The sequence below is a fragment of the Erpetoichthys calabaricus genome, chromosome 3, assembly GCF_900747795.2.
Source record: "Erpetoichthys calabaricus chromosome 3, fErpCal1.3, whole genome shotgun sequence".
In the NCBI taxonomy this organism is placed as follows: Eukaryota; Metazoa; Chordata; class Cladistia; order Polypteriformes; family Polypteridae; genus Erpetoichthys; species Erpetoichthys calabaricus.
The window spans coordinates 170,525,427-170,549,578 of record NC_041396.2 but is presented as its reverse complement, the minus strand read 5'-3'; the positions used below and the strand labels follow the sequence as shown (position 1 = coordinate 170,549,578).

General features: G+C 37.5%; 1 protein-coding gene across 2 annotated transcripts in view; it reads right to left on the bottom strand.

The window, feature by feature from the left end:
- The window catches only part of xrn2 (5'-3' exoribonuclease 2), a 309,462-nt gene that overhangs the window by 268,085 nt on the left and 17,225 nt on the right, over window positions 1–24,152 (bottom strand). For both annotated transcript variants that reach the window (XM_028797522.2, XM_028797523.2), the window contains exons 9-10: window positions 17,933–18,090; window positions 2,046–2,120 (exon numbers count right to left, since the gene is read on the bottom strand). In XM_028797522.2, coding sequence (XP_028653355.1) covers window positions 2,046–2,120; window positions 17,933–18,090 — 233 coding nt within the window. The remainder of the gene's footprint in view (window positions 1–2,045; window positions 2,121–17,932; window positions 18,091–24,152) is intronic.

Below are 24,152 nucleotides of genomic sequence, written 5' to 3'. Positions count from 1 at the left end.
TACTAATCGAAAGAGAGGGAACACTTTTGTTTCAAATGTGCACAAACACCCAACAAAAAAAGCATGTTGTAAGGGGTTAAGTTTGCATCGGACATAAGCAATGAAGTCCAGGCAGCAGTGTTATTTCACTGGGAAGGACAACTGAAATGTCAATATTTTATTAATAGATTATTCACGCATAAGTATAAATGTTGTAAACTATCATTAAATACCACTAAAATTAAAATTCCTTATTGTGTGAAACCAATAATGGTATACTGGTATAGACAATATATTGTACAGCACTAGCTGAAATTGTCCAAAACAAAGCATGTTTATTACATCATTTTTCTAGTGTAAAACACCTTTGTTTGAAAAGCTACTCCCCTTGAAAGATATTCACAAGGAAGGTAAACAAATTGAGCCTTAAAATATGTATAAGCTAAACAATTCCATGTTCTAGCCTTCAACCACATTCATCATCCCGGAGAAGTAATGAAGTCACTCATTTATGTACTATTGTACTAGAAGTTCACAATTTTCCTGTTAAAATTCTGTATTCCATGTTTTTCTACGTTGCCTCACTACTCCTTGTGGCAAAAGGACTTTCACTCTTTGACTAAGATCATCTTAGTTTTAAAGGTTGGGCATTTATCAAGAGAAAACCAGTAGTTTCGCTTTCAAATGGTTATACATTTGTCTCTGTATGCTTCAAAGATTGCTTTAAAGCGCACCTTCACATTTGAGAGTTCACAGATAAACATTTGACACTATTCCAGTGTTAGTACAGATTGTTATTCAATGTGATTTTCAAAATGACCCATCTGTCAGCCTTCGAAAGAGCATAGGTTTGTTTTTCTAAGACATACAGACTTGCCCCTGTAATGCAGCTATTGCTTGTTAAGACCATTTGTTGATAAATGCATGGCAACCTGACATGTTTGTCCTCAACTCAATAGTGTGTTTTCAAACTGGTAGCTTTTTCTCCCAAAATGCAACTTCAAAGAACCTGCTTGTATTACTTTGGCCCATAAGCGAATCACGCTTTATATGTAAGCTTCCCAAAATGCTTACTTTGACTTAGCAAATGAACAGTGATTTTCTGCTTGTGCATGAAACAAACCTTCATGCAATACATCCTTACAAGGTAGATTTACTTTTAAACAGAAATGTAATTTTAGTGACACTATTTTATGTGGATGTTACTAAACCTTTAAGGTATGAGAAAATTCACTGAATAAGAATTAAAGAATGTGTTGCAATTAAAAAAATATATATATGTATACAAGTCATTAAACTACAGAAGAAAGAAAGCATACATTTTTGAAGAGCAGGCTGATGTTTTTCAGTGTATCACGTTATGTCTGTCAGCTCATGATCAAAAGCAAGAACTGTTGGCTCTAGAAACAGTTTATTATTGAAAACATACCATTTTCAATGTCAATAAAATTTTCAAATATGACAACTTATGACTGGTGACAGATGCTATCAAAATTCATTCAAATGCTACTTTTTTGCTTATGGTCATTTATTGGTTTTCATGGCTACTTTCTTTGCTTTGGTGAGTTAGGCTACTGGGACATTTAAAGTTGCATATCAAGCAGGTACCCTTTCTTTCAGCCACCAGAAAACACCATATAACTTCCTAAAAGAAATTGGCAAAGCACTTAAAAGACAAAAAAGTAAACATAATAAATAATCCTATAGCAAGTACACTCCTTGTTGTCCAACTACAATAATCTACATTAAACAGTATATACAGATAAATACACTTCAACTTAATTTATTGCATTAATGAACAGTAGCGTCACATTGCCAAACAGTTCAGAAATCACACCATAACAAAATGTAAAATATTCCTGCCAAAACATGGGAGGACAGGATATTTATCTGCCTATTCACATATGTGTTTATTTGATTGCCAGAATGTGTTCACTTTTATTAAAATGTACCACCTGTCAACCTACCTAAATTTCCTGTACACAAAAGTTTGTTTTAAAACATATTACAACATTTTATATATTCATTTAAAGTTGCATTTTTAAAATAAAAAAAAATGTACTTACTTCACGTAGGACGGTAAGTCTTATGAATATGAATTCCTGCTCTGAACATGGAGGGGTATCAGCAAACTCGTCATGCTGTTAGACAATTAAAAAAAAAAAAAAGATTAAATATTATTCAAACATTACACTTAAGCCTTTGTATTTTTTGAATCTTAAATATTTTAATATTGCAGCATTATTTAGATATTGAACGGTGGACTTTGTTTAAAATACTAATTGCCATTAACTAAAATGAATGCAATGTTTATTGTGATTAAGTCCTTTATGGCCTTAAAATACTGTAATAAATTACTGCCCTGAAATTGTCAGTTCTCTAACATAAGCCTACATTATAAATGCTTTTGATTTTGACCCACAAGTTGTGTACATTTTTAAGTCAATTTAAGTGGTGAAATTTAATCTTTAAAATGGGAATGGCAAAAATGGATAAAATTTCTTAGGTTGTGTGCTATATTTACAATACTTTCCATATCTTAAAGCATTAGCGTTTAACAGCTGGAAGGATATGGATGGATATGCAAAAGTTTCACCACAGACCGTAATAGTGAAAGAAAAAATTAGAATACAGTTTTGCACCTTTCCTGCTGAGCTATCAATATATTGAGGACAATTTTTTTTGCATCACCAGGAATGTAGAAAAAGTATACTCGATAAACATTCAGCCACAGTGTTTAAAGATGTCATCTTAATTTGTCCTTAGTCAAACTTTATCTCTGACACTTGAAATTCTGTCTAAAACTACAAAGAAGCTTCAAGAAAAGTAAAACATTGCACACAGCTTAAGAGGTTTTTAATACAGCACTACTTGTAGATTGTAGTGCTGAATGAAACCTAATGGCAAACAGAAGTAGACAAAACCGAAGAGTATATAAAAAAACCTCACATTTCTTTTGTCTAACAATACATATGCGCATTTACGCAGTCGTATACTCACAACTAACAAAAGGCATGTATTTTGTGCTGAAATACAGTTAAATAGGAAAAAAATCTCAACCAGATCTCAACCCCATAGAAAATCTTTGGAGGGAGCTGAAAGTCCGTGTTGCCCAGCGACAGCCCCAACACATCACTGCTCTAGAGGAGATCTGCATGGAGGAATGGGCCAAAATACCAGCAACAGCGTGTGAAAACCTTGTGAAGACTTACAGAAAACGTCTGACCTCGGTCATTGCCAACAAAAGGTATATAACAAACTATTGAGATGAACTTTTGTTATTGACCAAATACTTTTTTTCCACCATAATTTGCAAATAAATTCTTCAAAACTCAGACAATGTGATTTTCTGGATTTTTTTTTCTCATTTTGTCTCTCATAGTTGAGGTATACCTATGATGAAAATTACAGGCCTCTCTCATCTTTTTAAGTGGGAGAACTTGCATAATTGGTGGCTGACTAAATACTTTTTTGCCCCACTATATTTTATATTTATTATATATATATTATATATATATATATATATATTCATTGCATTCGTAGTCTGTGTCACAATCTGACTGTATGGGTGGTTACCTACCAGGTAACGCTTGTGGTTGGTCAGCAAGTCAGCTAACATCCGCCACGGTGCCCTCATTTCAGTTGCAAGAAGCAGATCATAGAATGGTTGAAATAGTTTACTGTCAAATAATGCAAAGAGTACGCGACACGTGTTTCGCCCTAATTCTGGGCTCATCAGGCGTACACACTCACTGCACCCCTCTCGGGGAATTGAAACTCTGGCGCAACTGAAAATAATAATATATATATTAGTGCTGGGCGGTATACCGGTTCATACCAAAAACCGTTTTTTATTTTTTTTATGATATGGATTTTTCTTATACCGCAACACCGGTTTAAATTGCCTAAACGACGTTCGGAACGTGATGCAGCGGGAAACTGTTCAAGTGGGGACCTTTTTTACTGCTACACCACCAAATAGGTAGCGGTAGCATAGGTATTGCGCGGTGAAAATGGACAGAGAACATTCCAAAACTGAAGCCAACGATAAAGTTGAACATGATGAACAGAAGAACTTTTGCCGAAAAAAAGGAGTCACGTCCGTCGCCTGGAGATACTTTAGTTTTAAAAGGTAAGATGTGTAAATACTGTTTCTATACTACTGGATAATACTCCAAGCCAAGTTGTACTTGTTTTATTTGTTTTCAACACAGTGTAATTTACCTGGGTACTGTGTAATAGTGTGACGACATGTTGACTTTAATGACAAATTACGAGAATAAAGTAGAACATCATAAACTAAACTTAATCGTAAAATGAATATTTAATTTACTAGATTTTCTCAAACCCCGTCATAAGTTATACAGCACATTAAATGCTTTGTGTTAAGTGATTCTTAAACTGACTTCTTCTTGCACTAAGAGGAGGCGCCAGCAGCGATCGCCGCACAGAATACATTCACTTCATGATCTTCCTGCTCTCTGAACATTTAGAATGCTAAGACAAATACTTAATATAAGTTTCATGGTGAAATGCATTAAAGTATGCATTAAGCATATGGGGGCACGGCGGCGTGCCTGCCTTGCATTTACATGTTTTTCTGGTGGGTTTACTCGGTGTGCTTCAGTTTCCTTTCAAAGTCATGTAGGATGTGGGGTTTTGTTGTGCTATATTGACCCTGCTAGTGTATGTTTTGCTTGTATTCATCCTGCGATGTGCTGGCGACTCGTTCAGAGATGGGTGCAACTCTGAATGGATGGCATAATTAAACATGTATAACGAAGATATTTTTAAAGTTCTGAACACTTCGTGGGCTAAGTTTATAACTAGTTTTAATTCCACAAAGACGTTTATCGTGTGGTGATTGGTTATGTGGTGAAAGAAAAAGGAAAGATAGGAACTGGGGTTTTGGTACGTCAGATAGAGACAGCATGCATGCATGCAATAAAGATAGCTCACTCAGAAGAACATGTATTGAATTCTGTGTTCTCTCTAACCAGCAGATCACAAACCCAACATTTACACAATATTTAAGTTAAACCTGTGCGATAGCTATTCATACATCCAGTTTTTTTGGAGCCTCGTCACACCTGCCATAAAGTTCTCTACACTGAACATACGCCTGGGGACCCCTTACTGCGAGGGAGCAGCACTACCGCCTCACTACCGTGCATGTGTAATACCTGCTTTAATGCATTTCATCATGAAAATGATATCAAGTATGTATCTTAGCATTCTAAATTTTCAGAAAGCAGGAATATCATGAAGTGAATGGATTCTGTATGGTGATTGCTGTCTTCTCTTAGTGTGGAGGAAGTCAGTTTAAGAAGCGTAGTGATTAACCACTGGGTCGGGGAACGTAACACAAAGCATTTAACGTGCTGCATTAATTTATGACGGGGTAAATTAAGTAATTGATTAAACATTGATTTTAGGAAGAAGTTTAGTTTACGACATTCTACTTTAATTATGAAGTAAACTATGAGAATGAAGTGGAAATGTCGACTTTAATCTCAACACAAACGGCGAGAATAAAGTGGAAATGTCGACTTTGTTCTCGACATATAGTTTGTTTTTTTCTTCCCAGTATAGCTTAGCTTGAAGCAAGGTCCATATTAATGCAGTTTGCCTAAATGATGGTTCATTTGGTAAGGATGTCATCACAAAGTTGCACTTGTTTTATTTTATTTTAATTTGGTGAATACTGTGTAATGCACCTGGGCTTGAAGTCTTGAAGTAATAGTGCAACTATCAGTAATAATACTGTTATTTATTTTATTGTTATTATTTATTAGTTTAAATATTATGCAGTTTAATGATGGTAAAGTTGTTTAAAAAGTCACTTTAACGTGTCAGTGGACAGAGATTGTTAACATTAACAGAAAGTGTAGTTGGTTTACAAAAAATATTTACTATTTATTCCTTTTCTAAGACGTGTTCAGTGCAATCCAACTTTTGACAAACACCTCTGGATATTTTACTAAGTCTAAATGCCTCTTTGGATGGTTGAAAATATGTTGTCAAAATCATAGTTTAAGCTAGGGGTGGGCGGTATGACCAAAATTCTATACCACGGTATTTTTCTAAATTATCCCGGTTTCACGGTATTTGACGGTATTTTTTTCCCATGCATGAATGGATGTTAAACACATTTTCCACTGCAATTACTGGCTAAGAATAACCTATTCCACTGTCAAGAGCATTGTACAAAAAAAACATTTTAATGTGAACACAAGTATTAATACAGGTTTGCATTGCCCCATAAAGTGATACTTTTCAAGGGGGTGGCACTAATGAAGAGAAGGAAATCACATTGCATGACAGATGCAGTCAAAACATAGAACCTTTTTATTTAACAAACTTTGCAAAAACTTAAATTATAATTTTGACGACATATTTTCAACCATCCAAAGAGGTATTTAGACTTAGGAAAATATCCAGAAGTGCTTGTCAAAAGTTGTATTGCACTGAACATGTCTTAGAAAAGGAATAAATATTTTTTGTAAAACAACTACACTTTCTGTTAATGTTAACAATCTCTGTCCACTGACACGTTAAAGTGACTTTTTAAATAACTTTACCATCATTAACTGCATAATATTTAAACTAATACATAATAACAATAAAATAAATAATTGTATTATTACTGATAGTTGCACTATTACTTCAATGCTTCAAAAGCCCAGGTGCATTACACAGTATTCACCAAATTAAAATAAAATAAAACAAGTGCAATCTTGGTGATGACATCTTTACCAACTTAACTATCATTTAGGCAAACTGCATTAATATGGACCTTGCTTCAATCTAAGCTATATACATAAATAATACAACTGCAACTTGCATTTATAATTGTATTTGTGGTATAGCCCTACGGAATCGTATTAGGGCCACGGTGAAGAAAAAAAAAAAAATACGGACACAGGGAAGAAAAAAAAAACCATACGTCGAGAATAAAGTCGACATTTCCACTTTATTCTCGCCGTTTGTCGAGATTAAAGTCGACATTTCCACTCTATTCTCATTTTTACTTTATAATTAAAGTAGAATGTCGTAAACTAAACTTCATCCTGAAATCATTGTTTAATTTACTAGATTTTCTCAAACCCCGTCATAAGTTAATGTAGCACATTAAATGCTTTGTGTTGTGTTCCCCGACCCAGTTGTTAATCACTACGCTTCTTAAACTGACTTCCTCTGCACTAAGAGACAGCGATCACCATACAGAATCCATTCACTGTATGATATTCCTGCTCTCTGAAAATTTAGAATTTATATCAAGTATTTATTTATATCAAGTATTTATCTTGGCATTCTAAATGTTCAGAGAGCATGAATATCATGTGAATGGATTCTGTGCGGCGATCGCAGCCGTGGCCTCCTCTTAGTGCAGAGGAAGTCAGTTTAAGAAGCTCGGGGAACACTTAACACAAAGCATTTAATGTGCTATATAACTTATGACGGGGTTTGAGAAAATCTAGTAAATTAAATATTCATTTTATGATGAAGTTTAGTTTACGATGTTCTACTTTAATGACAAAGTACGAGAATAAAGTCAACATGTCGTCACAATATTACACAGTACGAAGGTACATTACACTGTATTGAAAACAAATAAAACAAGTACAACTTGGCTTGCAGTATTATCCAGTAGTATAGAAACAGTATTTACACATCTGACCTTTTAAAACTAAAGCATCTCCAGGCGACAGACGTGACAGCTTTTTTTCGGCTCTCTGTCCATTTTCACTGTGCGGCATACCTATGCTACCGCCCACTATTTGGTGGTGTAGCAGTGAAAAAGAGCCCTAGTGCAACAAATCTGTGTTTAGCGGTGTAGCAGTGAAAAAGGTCCCCACTTGAACAGTTTCCCGCTGCGCCACGTTCCGAACGTCGTTTAGGCAATTTTAAACCGGTGTTGCAGTATAAGAAAAATCCATATCATAAAAAAAATAAACGGTTTTCGGTATGAACCGGTATACCGCCCAGCACTAGTTTAAGCTTTTACAAAATTTGTTCAATTAAAAGGTTCTATATTTTGACTGCATCTGTCATGCAATGTGATTCCTTCTCTTTAGTGCCACCCCCTTGAAAACTATCACTTTATGGGGCCATGCAAACCTGGATTAATACTTGTGTGCACATTAAAATGTCTTTTTGTACGATGTACAATTCTCATAACAGTCTAACAGGTTATTCTTAGCCAGTCTACTGCAGTAATTGCAGTGGAAAATGTGGTTAACATCCACTCATGCATGGGGAAAAAAATACCGTCTAATACCGTGAAACCGGCAGAATTTAGAAAAATACCGTGATATAGAATTTTGGTCATACCGCCCACCTCTAGTGCCAGTCAACTGGCTGGTGTCCTCACAGACATCTTCAACACATCTCTGAGCCAGTCGTCAGTACCAGCATGCTTCAAGTCGACCACGATCATACCAGTGCCGAAGAAGTCATCAGTGACATGCCTGAATGACTACCGACCAGTTGCACTCACGCCAATCATAATGAAGTGCTTCGAAAGGTTAGTCATGTCTCACACAAAGACTAATCTCCCTGCCTCCCTTGACCCTCTTCAGTTTGCATACCGCTCAAACAGGTCAACCGAGGATGCCATATGCTCTGCCCTTCATCTCTCCCAGACACGTCTGGATAAAAAAGATACACGTCAGGATGCTATTCATAGACTTTAGCTCTGCCTTCAACACAATCATCCCTAAAAAGCTGGTTGTAAAACTGAGCAGGTTGGGCCTGAACACCACCCTCTGCAATTGGATCCTGGACTTCTTGACAGAGAGGCCCCAGTCAGTTCGAATAGGCTGCAACACTTCCAGCATCATCACACTGAGCACTGGAGCACTGCAGGGCTGCGTGCTTAGCCCACTGCTGTTCACCCTGCTGACTCACGACTGTACAGCCATGCACAACACCAACCACACCATCAAGTTTGCGGATGATACGACAGTGCTGGGACTGACAAGCAGGGATGATGAAACAGCATACAGAGAGGAGGTGGAATGGCTGTCCGCATGGTGTGAAGACAACAATCTCTCTCTCTCAATGTCGACAAGAGAGATAATCGTGGACTTCAGAAAATCACATCCTGACCACATCCCACTCAGCATCAACGGTTTAGATGTGGAGACTGTTAGGAGTACCAAGTTCCTCAGTGTGCACATAACTGAGGAACTTACGTGGACACACAACACCTCATCACTAATCAAGAAAGCCCAGCAGAGACTACACTTCCTGAGGCGGCTGAAGCGAGCACGTCTTCCCCCTTCCATCCTCACCATGTTCTACAGAGGCATCATTGAGAGTGTTCTGACCAGCTGTATCACTGTCTGGTATGGCAACTGCAACATATCCGACCGCAAGCGCCTGCAAAGGATAGCGAAGACAGCAGAGAACATTATTGAGGTGCCTCTCCCTTCACTACAGGACATATTTTACAAACGCAGTGTACGCAAGGCCTGCAGCATTGTGAAGGACCCCTTACACCCCTCACATGGACTTTTCACACTTCTGCCATCCGAGAGAAGATACTGCAGCATCAAAGCCAGATCTGCCAGGCTGCAGGAGAGTTTTTACCCCCAAGCTGTTAGACTCCTTAACACCAGGCAACGTTTGCAGGTCCTCTCCCGTTAATACGGCAGGTAACTAATCAACTAACATTGCATATTATGTTAGCGTGATTTGCCTTATTGCAAAACCTGCTATTACTGTGCATTGCATTTAGATGACCATGACGAGAGAGACACACAGAGTCTGGCTGTCTCAGATGCTGGCAGTTCTCGCTGCAGTCTACCAGTAGCTTCTCCTTTCACAGAGGCGGGGAAAAGTAAAATGACACAGGCCAGGATAGACGAATGTCACCGAGCAGTGACTAAGTTTGTGGTAAAAGGCTTGCACCCATTTCCCACAGTAGATACCCCCGATTTTCGGTAAGTGAATGTGTTTAATTGTAGGCTAGGTCAGGGAATGTCAAATTTGCGTGTTCTCCTCTTACCAGATGTTTCATCCGTTTCCATTTCTGAGCTGAAACATGTGTTGAAGGCAGCCGTCACTGCAGATGGATGGGCAAGTTTTAGTCAAGATCATTACCTCACAGTAACGCTGCATTATGTCAGGAATGGCCAGGCTCAAGAAAAAGTCCTCAAAACCAAACCAGTGTACCAGGCACAGACAGGGACAGCTGTAGCAGAGGAGACTGATGAGATCTTGGAGGAGTATGGTATCAAAGACAAGGTTGTGGCAGCCACTGTTGATAATGCGGCCAACATGGATGTAGCTGTCAAAATAGTTGATGGTTGCAGAATTGCACTGTGCACAGTTCCATTGGACTTGAGATGATTGTATTTGTTGCTGGCTGATGTAGTTTTATTTTTGAGTGCTCAGCTCATATATACTTTTAAAAAGGAGAGTGTAAATGTTACTGGACATTCTTGTGTAATTGCCACAGAATAATTTATGTTATACTTTGTTATTGCTACAGAAGAATATTTTTTATTATTATTTTACATTTACACATTTTTTTCTGAGGACCCCGTGGCACCCCATCGAGGAGCCGTAGGCTGTGGAGCTCTTAAGATCTCACTGTTGGGTTTGTAAGGTCATGCTACTCCTAAATATCTATCTTGTTCAAAGATAAGATATAAAACAAAGTTCTAAGCTAATCGACCTGTGTGTTCTCCTTTTTTAAAAATAAGAATCGATAGGAGAATCGATAAAGAATCGAATTGTTAAACAGAATCGAAATCGTGAAAATCTTATCAATTCCCATCCCTACTCTTAAGTCTCCTGTCACAGGGGTGATGACATCCAACACCGCAAAGACAAGTACACAGTTTTAACTGACCACAACTTATCAGACCCCTGGAGGTTTCTAAACCAAAACACAAGAACATATTCCTTCTACTCCCCACTGCATCATTGCTACTCAAGAATTGATTATTTCTTTATAAATAATTTGCTTACAATTAAATCTTGCAAGTACGACACTGTTGTTATTTCCAACCATGCCCCTCTGATCTTGGAGCTAAAATCATTATGCCCCACATGCTCATCTCACAGATGGCGTCTTAACTAGTGCTGGGCGGTATACCGGTTCATACCGAAAACCGTTTTTTATTTTTTTTATGATATGGATTTTTCTTATACCGCAACACCGGTTTAAATTGCCTAAACGACGTTCGGAACGTGGCGCAGCGGGAAACTGTTCATGTGGGGACGTTTTTCACTGCTACACCGCTAAACACAGATTTGTTGCACTAGGGCTCTTTTTCACTGCTACACCACCAAACAGTGGGCGGTAGCATAGGTATGCCGTGCGGTGAAAATGGACAGAGAGCCGAAAAAAAGCAGTCACGTCTGTCGCCTGGAGATGCTTTAGTTTTAAAAGGTCAGATGTGTAAATACTGTTTCTATACTACTGGAAAATACTGCAAGCCAAGTTGTACTTGTTTTATTTGTTTTCAATACAGTGTAATGTACCTTGGTACTGTGTAATAGTGTGACGACATTTCCACTTTAATCTTGACGCTTATGACGAGAATAAAGTTGACATGTTGACTTTATTCTCGTAATTTGTCATTAAAGTAGAACATCGTAAACTAAACATCATAAAATGAATATTTAATTTACTAGATTTTCTCAAACCCCATCATAAGTTATGTAGCACATTAAATGCTTTGTGTTAAGTGATTCGTTCAGAGATGGGCGCAACTCTGAATGGATGGCATAATTAAACATGTATAACGAAGATATTTTTAAAGTTCTGAACACCCCGTGGGCTAAGTTTATAACTAGTTTTAATTTCACAAAGACGTTCATTGTGTGGTGACTGGTTATGTGGTGAAAGAAAAAGGAAGGATAGTAACTGCGGTTTTGGCAGCCTACGTCAGATAGAGACAGCATGCATGCATGCAATAAAGATAGCCCGCTCAGAAGAACATGCATTGAATTCTGTGTTCGTATCTCCGACCAGCAGATCACAAACCCAACATTTACACAATATTTAAGTTAAACCTGTGCGATAGCTATTCATACATCCAGTTTTTTGGAGCCTCATCACACCTGCCATAAAGTTCTCTACACTGAACATACACCTGGGAACCCCTTACTGCGAGGGAGCAGCACTACCGCCTCACTACCGTGCATGTGTAATACCTGCTTTAATGCATTTCATCATGAAAATGATATCAAGTATTTATCTTAGCATTCTAAATTTTCAGAAAGCAGGAATATCATGAAGTGAATGGATTCTGTATGGTGATTGCTGTCTTCTCTTAGTGTGGAGGAAGTCAGTTTAAGAAGCGTAGTGATTAACCACTGGGTCGGGGAACGTAACACAAAGCATTTAACGTGCTGCATTAATTTATGACGGGGTAAATTAAGTAATTGATTAAACATTGATTTTAGGAAGAAGTTTAGTTTACGACATTCTACTTTATGAAGAAAACTATGAGAATAAAGTGGAAATGTCGACTTTGTTCTCGACATATAGTTTGTTTTTTTCTTCCCAGTATAGCTTAGCTTGAAGCAAGGTCCATATTAATGCAGTTTGCCTAAATGATGGTTCAGTTGGTAAAGATGTCATCACCAAGTTGCACTTGTATTTTATTTGAATTTGGTGAATACTGTGTAATGCACCTGGGCTTGAAGTCTTGAAGTAATAGTGCAACTATCAGTAATAATACTATTATTTATTTTATTGTTATTATTTATTAGTTTAAATATTATGCAGTTTAATGATGATAAAGTTGTTTAAAAAGTCACTTTAACGTGTCAGTGGACAGAGATTGTTAACATTAACAGAAAGTTGGTTTACAAAAAATATTTACTATTTATTCCTTTTCTAAGACATATTCGGTGCAATACAATTTTTGACAAGCACTTCTGGATATTTTACTAAGTCTAAATGCCTCTTTGTATAGTTGAAAATATGTTGTCAAAATTATAGTTTGTTTTTGCAAAATTTGTTCAATAAAAAGGTTCTATATTTTGACTGCATCTCTCATGCAATGTGATACCTTCTCCATTAGTGCCACCCCCTTGAAAACTACCACTTTATGGGGCAATGCAAAACTGTATTAATACTTGTGTGCACATTAAAACGTTTTTTTTTTTTGTACAATGTACAATACTCTTGACAGTGGAATAGGTTATTCTTAGCCAGTAATTGCAGTGGAAAATGTGGTTAACATCCACTCATGCATGGGGAAAAAATACCATCAAATACAGTGAAACCGGGATAATTTAGAAAAATACCGTGATATAGAATTTTGGTCATACCGCCCACCCCTAGTCTTAACCCACTTTTATTAATAGACGAGAACTGCACAGAATTTATATCAAAACAAGTCAGTTTCTTTCTACAGACAAATACATCCTCAGGAGGTCTCTGCAGGAATACTCTGGGAAACTCTGAAGGCCTTCTTAAGAGGACAGATTATTTCATATCTTTCCCACGGAAATAAATTAGAAACTAAGAAGGTATCCAAGCTAACCAGCGAAATTACTAGAATAGATCAAGAACATGACAGGTGTCCAAGTGAGGCTCTTCATAGGAAAAGGCTATGCATTCAGAGCTCAACCTCTTAACAACTAAAGAAACTGAATAACTCATTTTAAATCAAGACATCATTACTATGAACATGGAGAGAAAGCTAATAAGCTCCTACCTCAACAAATCCACAAGCAAGAAGTTTGCAATGCAATCCCAGCAATCACCAACACGAACGGAGACAAAATCATTGACCATAAAAATATAATGCACACATTCAGAGACTACTATAAATCCTTATATTCTACCGAGTTTAAAGACGACAACACACAATCTAATGCATTTCTGGATGCATTACAGATACCACAAATAGATACTCTTAGTACAGAGGAATTGGATAAACCTTTGGCGCTATGAGAATTACTAGATGCTATAAAGTCACTTCAGAGTGGGAAAGCAGCAGGCCCTGATGGCTACCTTGTCGAATTTTATAAGAAATTCTCCACTCAGCTAGCTCCCCTCTTATTAGCAACATTTACAGAAGCTAGAGACAATCAAATTTTTTGCCAAGCATTAATCACTGTCTTTCCTAAACAAAATAAGGACTTATTACAATGTGCATCATACAGACCAATTTCACTTCTAAATAATGATGTTAAGATATTCTCCAAAGTCTTAGTTGGAAGGATGGAGAAAGTGCTGCCTTCAGTAATATCACAAGATCAAACTGGATTTATTAAAGGCCAACACTTCGTTTCCAATCTTCGACATCTGTTTAATGTAATATATTCACCTGCAAAATCAAACACCACAGAGATGATATCATCGTTGGATGTAGAAAAAGCATTTGATAGGATTGAATGGAAATACCTTTTCACTACATTAGAGAAATTTGGGTTTGGCCCGAACATTTGTGCATGGATCAAACTACTGTATACCAATCCAGAAGCTTCATTTGTATTAACAACATTAATTCAGACTACTTTAAACTAGAATGTGGTACCAGATAAGGATGCACCTTGTCACCACTATACTTTTTGCTATCACCATTGAGCCACTGGCAGTTCACTGTCGAAATGCTTATCAGAGAAGGACTGGAACAGAAAATGTGTCTATATACAGATGATATGGTACTTTATATATCAGACCTACACAATACTGTGCCTGCAGTCCTAACAGAACTTTCTGGTCTCAGAATTAATTTGAATAAAAGATGTGCTCTTTCCAGTGAATTCTCAAGCATACAATATTAGATTGGAAACCTTCCCTTTTATCATTTCAGATCAGTTTAAATACCTGGAGGTAAATATCACAAGTAAACATAAAGCACTTCATCAACAAAATTTCACCGTCTGTATGGAAAAGATTAAGCAAGACTTGCACAAATGGTCAACCCTTCATTTCACTCTAGCTGGAAGATTTAACGTTGTTAAGATGAATATCCTTCCTATCCTTTTTATTTCAAAACATTCCAAAATACATCAACAAATCATTTTTTAAGCAATTAGATTCAACCATAACCTCATTTATTTGGAATTTAAAACATCCACGTATCCAAAGAGCAACCCTACAAAGACCTGAGGCAGAAGGTGGCACGGCTCTACCTAACTTTCAGTTTTATTACAGGGCAGCAAACACACAAGCTATAAAAACCTGGACATGGACACAAATAGATGAACATAAACAGGCTTGGTCCACAATAGAAATAAAATCCTGCAGTACTTCTTTATAGTCCCTGCTTTGTGCCCCTATAAATGCAAGTTATCATCAATATACTAGCAACCCAATTGTACTTCACTCACTCAGAATATGGAACTAATGTAGGAAGCATTTTAAGATGGAGAATCTTTTATCTGTGGCACCTCTGTACCACTGTTATCAACCTTCACAAACACATACAGTTTTTAATATCTGGAAAACATTTGGCATTAAAATGACTTAGAGATCTTTATATAGCCAACATCTTTGCATCCTATGAACAATTACATTCCACATTAAACTTTCCAGCAACACACTTCTTTCACTATCTTCAAATTAGAAACTTAGTTAAACAGAACCTGCCCGATTTTCCTCATCTCCCACCTTCCTCTATGCTGGAAAAAATATTGCTTAGTTTCGAGGACTCAAGACAGCATTTCTGCAATATATAAAATCATTTTACAGTAACCCAGCCACAGGGGCTGAACAAACAAGTGTGTTTTTTCGTGCCGGTCCCAAGCCCGGATAAATGGGGAGGGTTACGTCAGGAAGGGTATCCGGTGTAAAACTTTGCCATATCAATATGCGAACAACAATCCAAATTTCCATAACCGGAACGGTCAAGCCCCGGGTTAACAACGACTGCCACCAGAACTGTTAGCCAAAAGGGTGCAGGCGGAAATTGGGCTACTGTTGGCCGAAGAAGGAGGAGAGGGGGGGGGAGAAGAGGAAAGTAAAGAGAGTGGAACTGAGGGTAGTAACTTTGAATGTTGGCAGTATGACTGGTAAGGGGAGAGAGATAGCAGATATGATGGAGAGAAGGAAAGCTGATATATTGTGTGTGCAAGAGACTAAATGGAAGGGGAGTAAGGTCAGGTGGATCGGAGGGGGATTCAAATTGTCCTATCATGGTGTGGATGGGAGGAGAAATAGGGTAGGAGTTATTCTGAAAGGACAGTATGTCAAGAGTGTTTTGGAGGTGAAAAGAGTGTCAAGCAGAGTAATGATTATGAAGCTGGGTGTGCAATGGGTGAGAAAGAAGATTTTTGGAGTGAGTTGGATGAAGTGATGAACAGTGTACCCAAGGGACAGAAAATGGTGATTGAAGTGGATTTCAATGGGCACGTTGGTGAAGGGAACAGAAGGTGCCATACATGTCCAGTAGCACTGGACTGCAAAAATCTGCTTCTCTGTGTGCCAGCAGCTACAGTATGTTGCAGTGATGACAAAGATGTAACTACGGTCTGTGATTATTGTGCTGTGAGGCATAATATGAATGTGCAATTTGTTATTATTCTTTGATTTGTAGGAAACATTAAATGTTAAAAAAAAAGTTTAAAAAAATATGTAGTGTTTTGGGAAGAGGTATTCAATAAAATTTTGTGCATAAATACCAGGTCACTAAAAACCCAAGGTATATAATAGTGTTTCCCCAAAGTTCCAAATATAGTAGGGTTAAGAAAGTTCCAAAGAGCTCAAGAATTGGTCTTGCCAGCTGGCATACAACTGAGAAAGAGCTGCTGCAGATGGCTGATGAAGACAGTATGTGATCCTCTATAATGGTGGAAAACCAATAAAACTAATGTACCTTGAGTGTTTCACCTTACAAAGAAATAACATATTCCTGCAACTAGTGCTCAATCTGATAGGGCGTTTAGCATAGGTGGCAACATTGTTACTTGGCAAATGGCATCATTCAAGTCCAAATGTGTGGATAATCTTGTCTTTCTGTTACACAGCCTCTGGTAGTTCTCAGGATACCGAGTTAATAAAAGCACATGATCTCTATATCTGCGCTACAAGTAGAACACACACTGTAAATAGCCATAATTTTTTTATTTTTTTTTATATTATCTACTCTGTTATTTTTTGTATACTGTTTTATCCATACTGTTTACATATTTGAAATGCTTGAAAAGTGAAAACATTAAGATTATTTTAAAACACTAGTTTAATATATATACACAAAGTTAAAAAAAAGCAAAATTCTCTTTCAGGAAATTGTATTTTTGTCTGGTTAAGTTTTGAAACACTGTAAAGTTTGCAACCAAGCACTATAATGTTACCTGCTATAGCAAAAAATATGTTGCCATGGAAACCCAGTCACAGCACGGTTTGCACTCAAAATTGATATTTGGAAAGTATTAACCAACATCAGTTGCAAGGTGCTACAGGGATGAAGACCGACAGCAGAAAAGTGATGCTAAATACACAAAATGCTATAACCAAACATAAACCTTAAAGCTTCTATGCAAGGTCACTGTGTGTGTGTGTGTGTCGGTGTCCATATACACACAAAACACTGGCCACAAACGGACTCTGTAGCAAAGTTTACTCATACACAAGTCACAGTCAAAGACAGGTTTACCTGTATCCTAATCAAGTTGAGCAATCACCTTAAATATCAAATAAATAAATGGCAGTTTTTCAAAGCAACCACTGAATTATTTACTGTTTAACCAGGTTCTCCTTATTCAACTGCTATTAGCTATTATTCATTCAAAGACATTCAAAGACAGTCAAATCAAGCATTATTAAACAATCAAAATTTACATTCCACTATCATTATGACTGAACTTCGGACTAGATCACAGATGGTCATGATTTGAAACAAAAAAGCTAAAATATGAAAATTAAAAGAAAACAAAAAATTGTCAGAAATACACCGCTTTTGAAGAAAAGTAAGCAACTATACCAGTAAACACATTACACTTAATTTAAATAAAAAAACAATGAATTTAAAATTACCTCTCCTTGTTTTTCTCTTGCAAGACCCTGACACTCCTTAATTTCATGTCCAAGTTGTCCACAAAGGGTACACGGTTTTGGCTTGTTTGGCTTGAACTCTTCCCTGATTATAGTGAAATTGAGTTCATGTGTAGCAAGTCCTAGCATAATTAGATCAGCTGAAAAACAAAAAAGATTTTAATGCAGTAAAATAGTGTGTTAAGAATATGGTTACTTTTGAACAAGATATTAGAAACACTTTCAAAATAATATTTAAGAAACACATTAAAACCAATCATGAACAAAGCAAAACAGCCTGAAGAGAAATAGGAAAAGAGGTTCTAAACAGTCTCTCTAATCAAGGAAGAAATTTTACATTATATACAGGGGTGGGCAAAAGTAGGTTTACAGTTATTTTTATGGAAAAAGACATGAAGGTTATTATTACAATATCATTTACTCAATAAATAGCTTTATTAACTCAACAGAATATATACTAACTGTCCCCCACAGCTCCACCCACATAGATAGATAGATAGATAGATAGATAGATAGATAGATAGATAGATAGATAGATAGATAGATAGATAGATAGATAGATAGATAGATAGATAGATAGATAGATAGATAGATAGATAGATAGATAGATAGATAGATAGATAGATAGATAGATAGATAGATAGATAGATAGATAGATAGATAGATAGATAGATAGATAGATAGATAGATAGATAGATAGATAGATACTTTATTAATCCCAATGGGAAATTCACATTCTTCAGCAGCAGCATACTGATACAATAAATAATATTAAATTAAAGAATGATAATAATACAGGTGAAAAAAACAGACAATAACTATGTATAGTAGTGAAACAGGACAAACTTTAAAAAGCAATTAAAAGAAAAAAATGTAATTCTGGGCAAGAGGAAGGTAGGTCCGCTCCAATGTCAAACATTGACACTGTATCTAATCATGTTCAGCTCTGACGGGAAAGCATCCCCGACGTGGGGCGAAAAGCATGTGGCCATGTTATCTCTGGCAATCAACAGCTACCTTCTAAAACACACATAGCTGTGGTCTCTCTCTCATAAATGTCAAATGTTAATCCTTAATCTGTAGATTATAATGTCTGTTGAACAAACAGGTATCGCTGGCGAAGTGCAGGCAAGGTACACTCCAACAATTGGCAAGAGGTAGACCCCTTGGCCTGCAGCATCTCTCTCGGATTTGCTCAAATAAATTGGTACCGCTAGTAAATACAAAATCAACCAGAATGTTCAAACAAATTATAGGGAAAAAAAACCCAGAACTAAATCCGTTAAGTAGTTCTCTCGTGAAAGCAGACAGACTGATTTTTATATATATGCTATTCGGTTATTTCACGTAGTAATATTTTGTTTGTGCTAATGCAATCTTTACTCATTTTTTGAGACTTTCGAATTTTCCTACTTCCATTATCTCTAATCTGCTCGGCATGTGTATCATGGGACTTGCTTCCAAAGGTTGTAAGTATGACAGGACTTGTCCGTCTCACAGGAAGTGAAAGTGGCTCTCTTCAAAAGATCGTTAATTATACATATATTATACATACATACATATACATATATTACATTACATATACACACATACACACAGTCATATGTAAAAGTTTGGGAACCCCTCTCAGCCTGCATAAGAATTTACTTAACAACAACAGTGGTATGTCTCATTTCTTAGGAACATCTGAGTACTGGGGTGTTTTCCGAACAAAGATTTTTAGTGAAGCAGTATTTCATTTTATGAAACTAAATCAATTGTGAAAAACTGGCTGTGCAAAAATTTGGGTCCCCTTGTAATTTTTCTGTTTTGAATGCATGTAACTGCTCAATACTGATTACTTGCAACACCAAATTGGTTAGATTAGCTCGTTAAGCCTTCAACTTCATAGACAGGCGAGTCCAATCATTAGAAATGGTATTTAACGTGGTCAATTGCAAGTTGTGCTTCCCTTTGACTCTCCTCTGAAGAGTGACAGCATGGTATCCTCAAAGCAACTCTCAAAAGATCTGAAAACAAAGATTGTTCAGTATAATGGTTTAGAATAAGGGTACAAAAAGTTATCTCAGAGGTTTAAACTGTCAGTTTCAACTGTAAGGAATGTAATCAGGAAATGGAAGGCCACAGGCACAGTTGCTGTTAAACCCAGGTCTGGCAGGCCAAGAAAAATACAGGAGACCAAAGACCTTCAAGAACATCTTGCTGCATATGGTGCATCTGTACACCGTTCTACAATTCAGCGCAGTTTGCACAAAGAACATCTGTATGGCAGGGTAATGAGAAAGAAGCCCTTTCTGCACTCACGCTACAAACAGAGCCGCTTGTTGAATGCAAATGCTCATTTAGACAAGCCAGATTCATTTTGGAACAAAGTGCTTTGGACTGAATGAGGCAAAAATTGAGTTATTTGGTCATAACAAAAAGCGCTTTGCATGGTGGAAGAACACCACCGCATTCCAAGAAAAACACCTGCTACCTATTGTCAAATTTGGTGGAGGTTTCATCATGCTGTCTGGCTAGTTCAGGGACTGAGACCCTTGTTAAAGTCAAGGGACGGATGAATTCAACCCAATATCAACAAATTCTTCAGGGTAATGTTCCAACATCAGTCACAAAGTTGAAGTTACACAGGGTTTGGATATTCCAACAAGACAATGACCCAAAACACAGTTTGAAATCCACAAAGGCATTCATGCAGAGGGAGAAGTACAATGTTCTGGAATGGCCGTCACAGTCCCCCGACTTGAATATCATTGAAAATCTATGGGATGATTTGAAGCAGGCTGTCCATGCTCGGCAGCCATCAGATTTAACTGAACTGGAGAGATTTTGTATGGAAGAAGGGTCAAAAATACCTCCATCCAGAATCCAGACACTCATCAAAGGCTATAGGAGGTGTCTAGAGGCTGTTATATTTGCAAAAGGAGGCTCAACTAAGTATTGATGTAATCTCTCTGTTGGGGTGCCCAAATTTATGCACCTGTCTAATTTTGTTATGATGCATATTTTCTGTTAAACTTAATGTCACTACTTAAATACTACTGTTATAAGGCAGGTCATATTAAAAGATAGTTGCTACTTTGAAAGTCCATCCATCCATCCATCCATACACAGAGACAACTTTTTTCTAATTTTGGTTCTGTACATTACCACAATGAATTTTAAATGAAACAACTCAGATGCAGCTGAGTCCCTGAAATGAAGGGATTGTGTTAAAAATGCTTTAGTTGCCTCACATTTTTATGCAATGTTCACCCAACTGAATTAAAGCTGAAAGTCTGCACTTCAATTGCATCCGAGTTGTTTCATTTAAAATTCATTGTGGTAATGTACAGAACCAAAATTAGAAAAAAGTTGTCTGTCCAAATATTTATGGACCTAACTGTATGTATGCATGTGTATCCTCTTTAATAAAATCCCTTTGTGCGTCCAGGTGTCCGTGTGTGTGTGTGTGTCTTCTGGTGAAGTGCGCATGCGCTGGGCTTCTGTTGAAGTGCGCATGTGCTGGGCACGGTGCGATGCGCGATATTACTGTCAGAGAAAGTTAGAGGCGTTTTACGGAAATAACAACCAGTATTACTGCGAGAGGAAATTAAAGGTACACAATACAGTGACGCATATTACATCCACATACAAGCCAGTATTACTGTCAGAGGAGATTAAAGGCATATTACCGCCAGAGAAAATTAAAGGTATATTACGGACATACGAGCCAGCGGACGTACAAGACAGTATTACTGTCACAGAAAATTAAAGACACACAATACACGGCGGCAGCCCACGAAGAACGGTCAGCTCAGCAAGTAAACATCAACAAAAGAAAGGCTGAAAGAAAGAAAAATACGACCAACAAAAAGAATGAGGTCAAAGGCCCTTGGCATTTAATATACACTGTTCCTACTAATGTTTATGCACTACTGTTCTAGCGCCCATTATTGTAACGGGCTAAATGACTAGTGTGTGTATATATATATTATATATATATATATATATATATATATATATATATATATATATAAATATAATAATTCATTACATTTATATAGCGCTTTTCTCAGTACTCAAAGCGCTTTCCACACAGGGAGGAACCGGGAAGCGAACCCACAATCTTCCATAGTCTCCTTACTGCAAAGCAGCAGCACTACCACTGCGCCTATATTATATTACACAGTCACAATGCTAATGCTATAGTAAACAGTATACGCTCGTACGTATGTTGACTATATGAGTGAGGCACGCCGACTCAGACAGAGAATAGGAGACAATTGCCCACAATCCCGCAGTGAGAGAGAGAAGAACCATCAGCTCAGTTGTGATCACATGACGCTCAGCAGACAAAGCGTATACAGTACATTCTACTCATACTGCAAGACCTCACTCGTTTATCAAGTGAAAATTTATTAAAAATTTTTGCTCGTCTTGCAAAACACTCGTAAACCAAGTTACTCGCAAACCGAGGTTCCACTGTATATACATACACTGTATACAGTGATCCCTCGCTATATCGCGCTTCGTCTTTCGCGGCTTCACTCCATTGCGGATTTTAAATGTAAGCATATGTGAATATATATCGCGGATTTTTCACTGCTTCGCGGATGTCTGCGGTCTACAGTACGTGTGCTTCCTCAGTTGATTTGCCCATTTGAATTCAAACAAGGGACGCATTTGAATTCAAACAAGGGACGCTATTGGCGGATGGCTGAGAAGCTACCCAATCAGAGCACGCAGTTAAGTTCCTGTGTGCTGCTGATTGGCTCAGCAACGGAGTGCTGCATTAACCAGGAAGTCTCATCTTACTCATTCAGCATTAATGCACGTTACTGCTAATGCTTCAGGATTGCAGAAAAGGTAAAAGTTTTGGATATGCTGAAGGAAGGAAACAGCTACACCGCTGTAGGACACAATTACAGCATCAATGAGTCCATGATTCATTTTATTTAAAAAGGAGGAAAAGCATATAAGATCTACGGCCGCAGTGTCCTTTAATCAGGGCGCAAAACGAGTTGCAAGGGGACGTGATAAGGCAGTAGTCTGGATGAAATCTGCTTTAGGGATTTGGATTGAAGAGTGCTGGAAGAAGAACAACGGCAGTGCTAAACAGTCGCCTGAAGAGGCTCCTTTAGAAGAGCTGTAACGCTATCCTTTGTTGTGCAGTAAAATTAAACTCATCGTTACCGGACAAGTCGTCGTGTCATTGTTGGTGAGTAACCATAATTAATTATTTACATACAGTACTTATTACATGTACATAGTTTAGTGTCGCTGTACACACATTTTACTGTATACAATTTTTCTTGCATTGTATGTATTTATTGCTGGTGGCCTGTCTGTTGTAATGGCTGTAACGTATTGATATCGGAGACGCTCGATATCTTTAAAATAATATTTAGGTTTTACTGTACGTGTGTTTACATACATAATTTCAACGAATCTTACCTAATATCTAAGAGAATACAAAGGGTTTATGCTGTATAACTGTGCGTGAAATGTTTATAATAGTGTGGGAGAGTTTGTAAGGGCTTAAAATATATAAAAATAACCATATAAACATATGGTTTCTACTTCGCAGATTTTCTTATTTCGCGGGTGGCTCTGGAACGCAACCCCCGCGATGGAGGAGGGATTACTATATATGCATAAAGACAAACCCGCATACTGTATATGCACACAGATTAGCCACAACATTAAAACCACACACACCTGGTCAGGCAACAAGTGAACATGGTGTGTTGGAAGCAGGAATAATGGGAAAGCATAGGGATCTTTGCGATTTTGATAAGGGACAAATTTTGACGGTCAAAAACTGGGTCAAAGCATCTCCAAAATGCCAGGTCTTCTGGGGTGTTACTGGTATGCAGTGGTCCGTACCTATCAAATGTGGTCCAAGTTAGCACAACTGGTGAACTAGCCACACGGTCATGGGTACCCAAGGCTTACTAATGCACATGGGAAGCAGAGGTTGGTCCTTCTGGGCCAATCCCAAAGAAAAGCCACCCTGGCACCATAGTCCCTGGAAGTTTAAAAAAAAAAAAAAATTCTGCAGTGAAAGTTTGGGTCCAGACATTCATGTTCATGTTTCTTTAACATGCATCACTTACCTATAGATTGCTGCAGACCAAAAACACCCATAATGGCAACAGTACTCCCTGATGGTGGAGGCCGGACTGCAGAAATTGTTCAGGAACAGTTTGAGGAACATGAC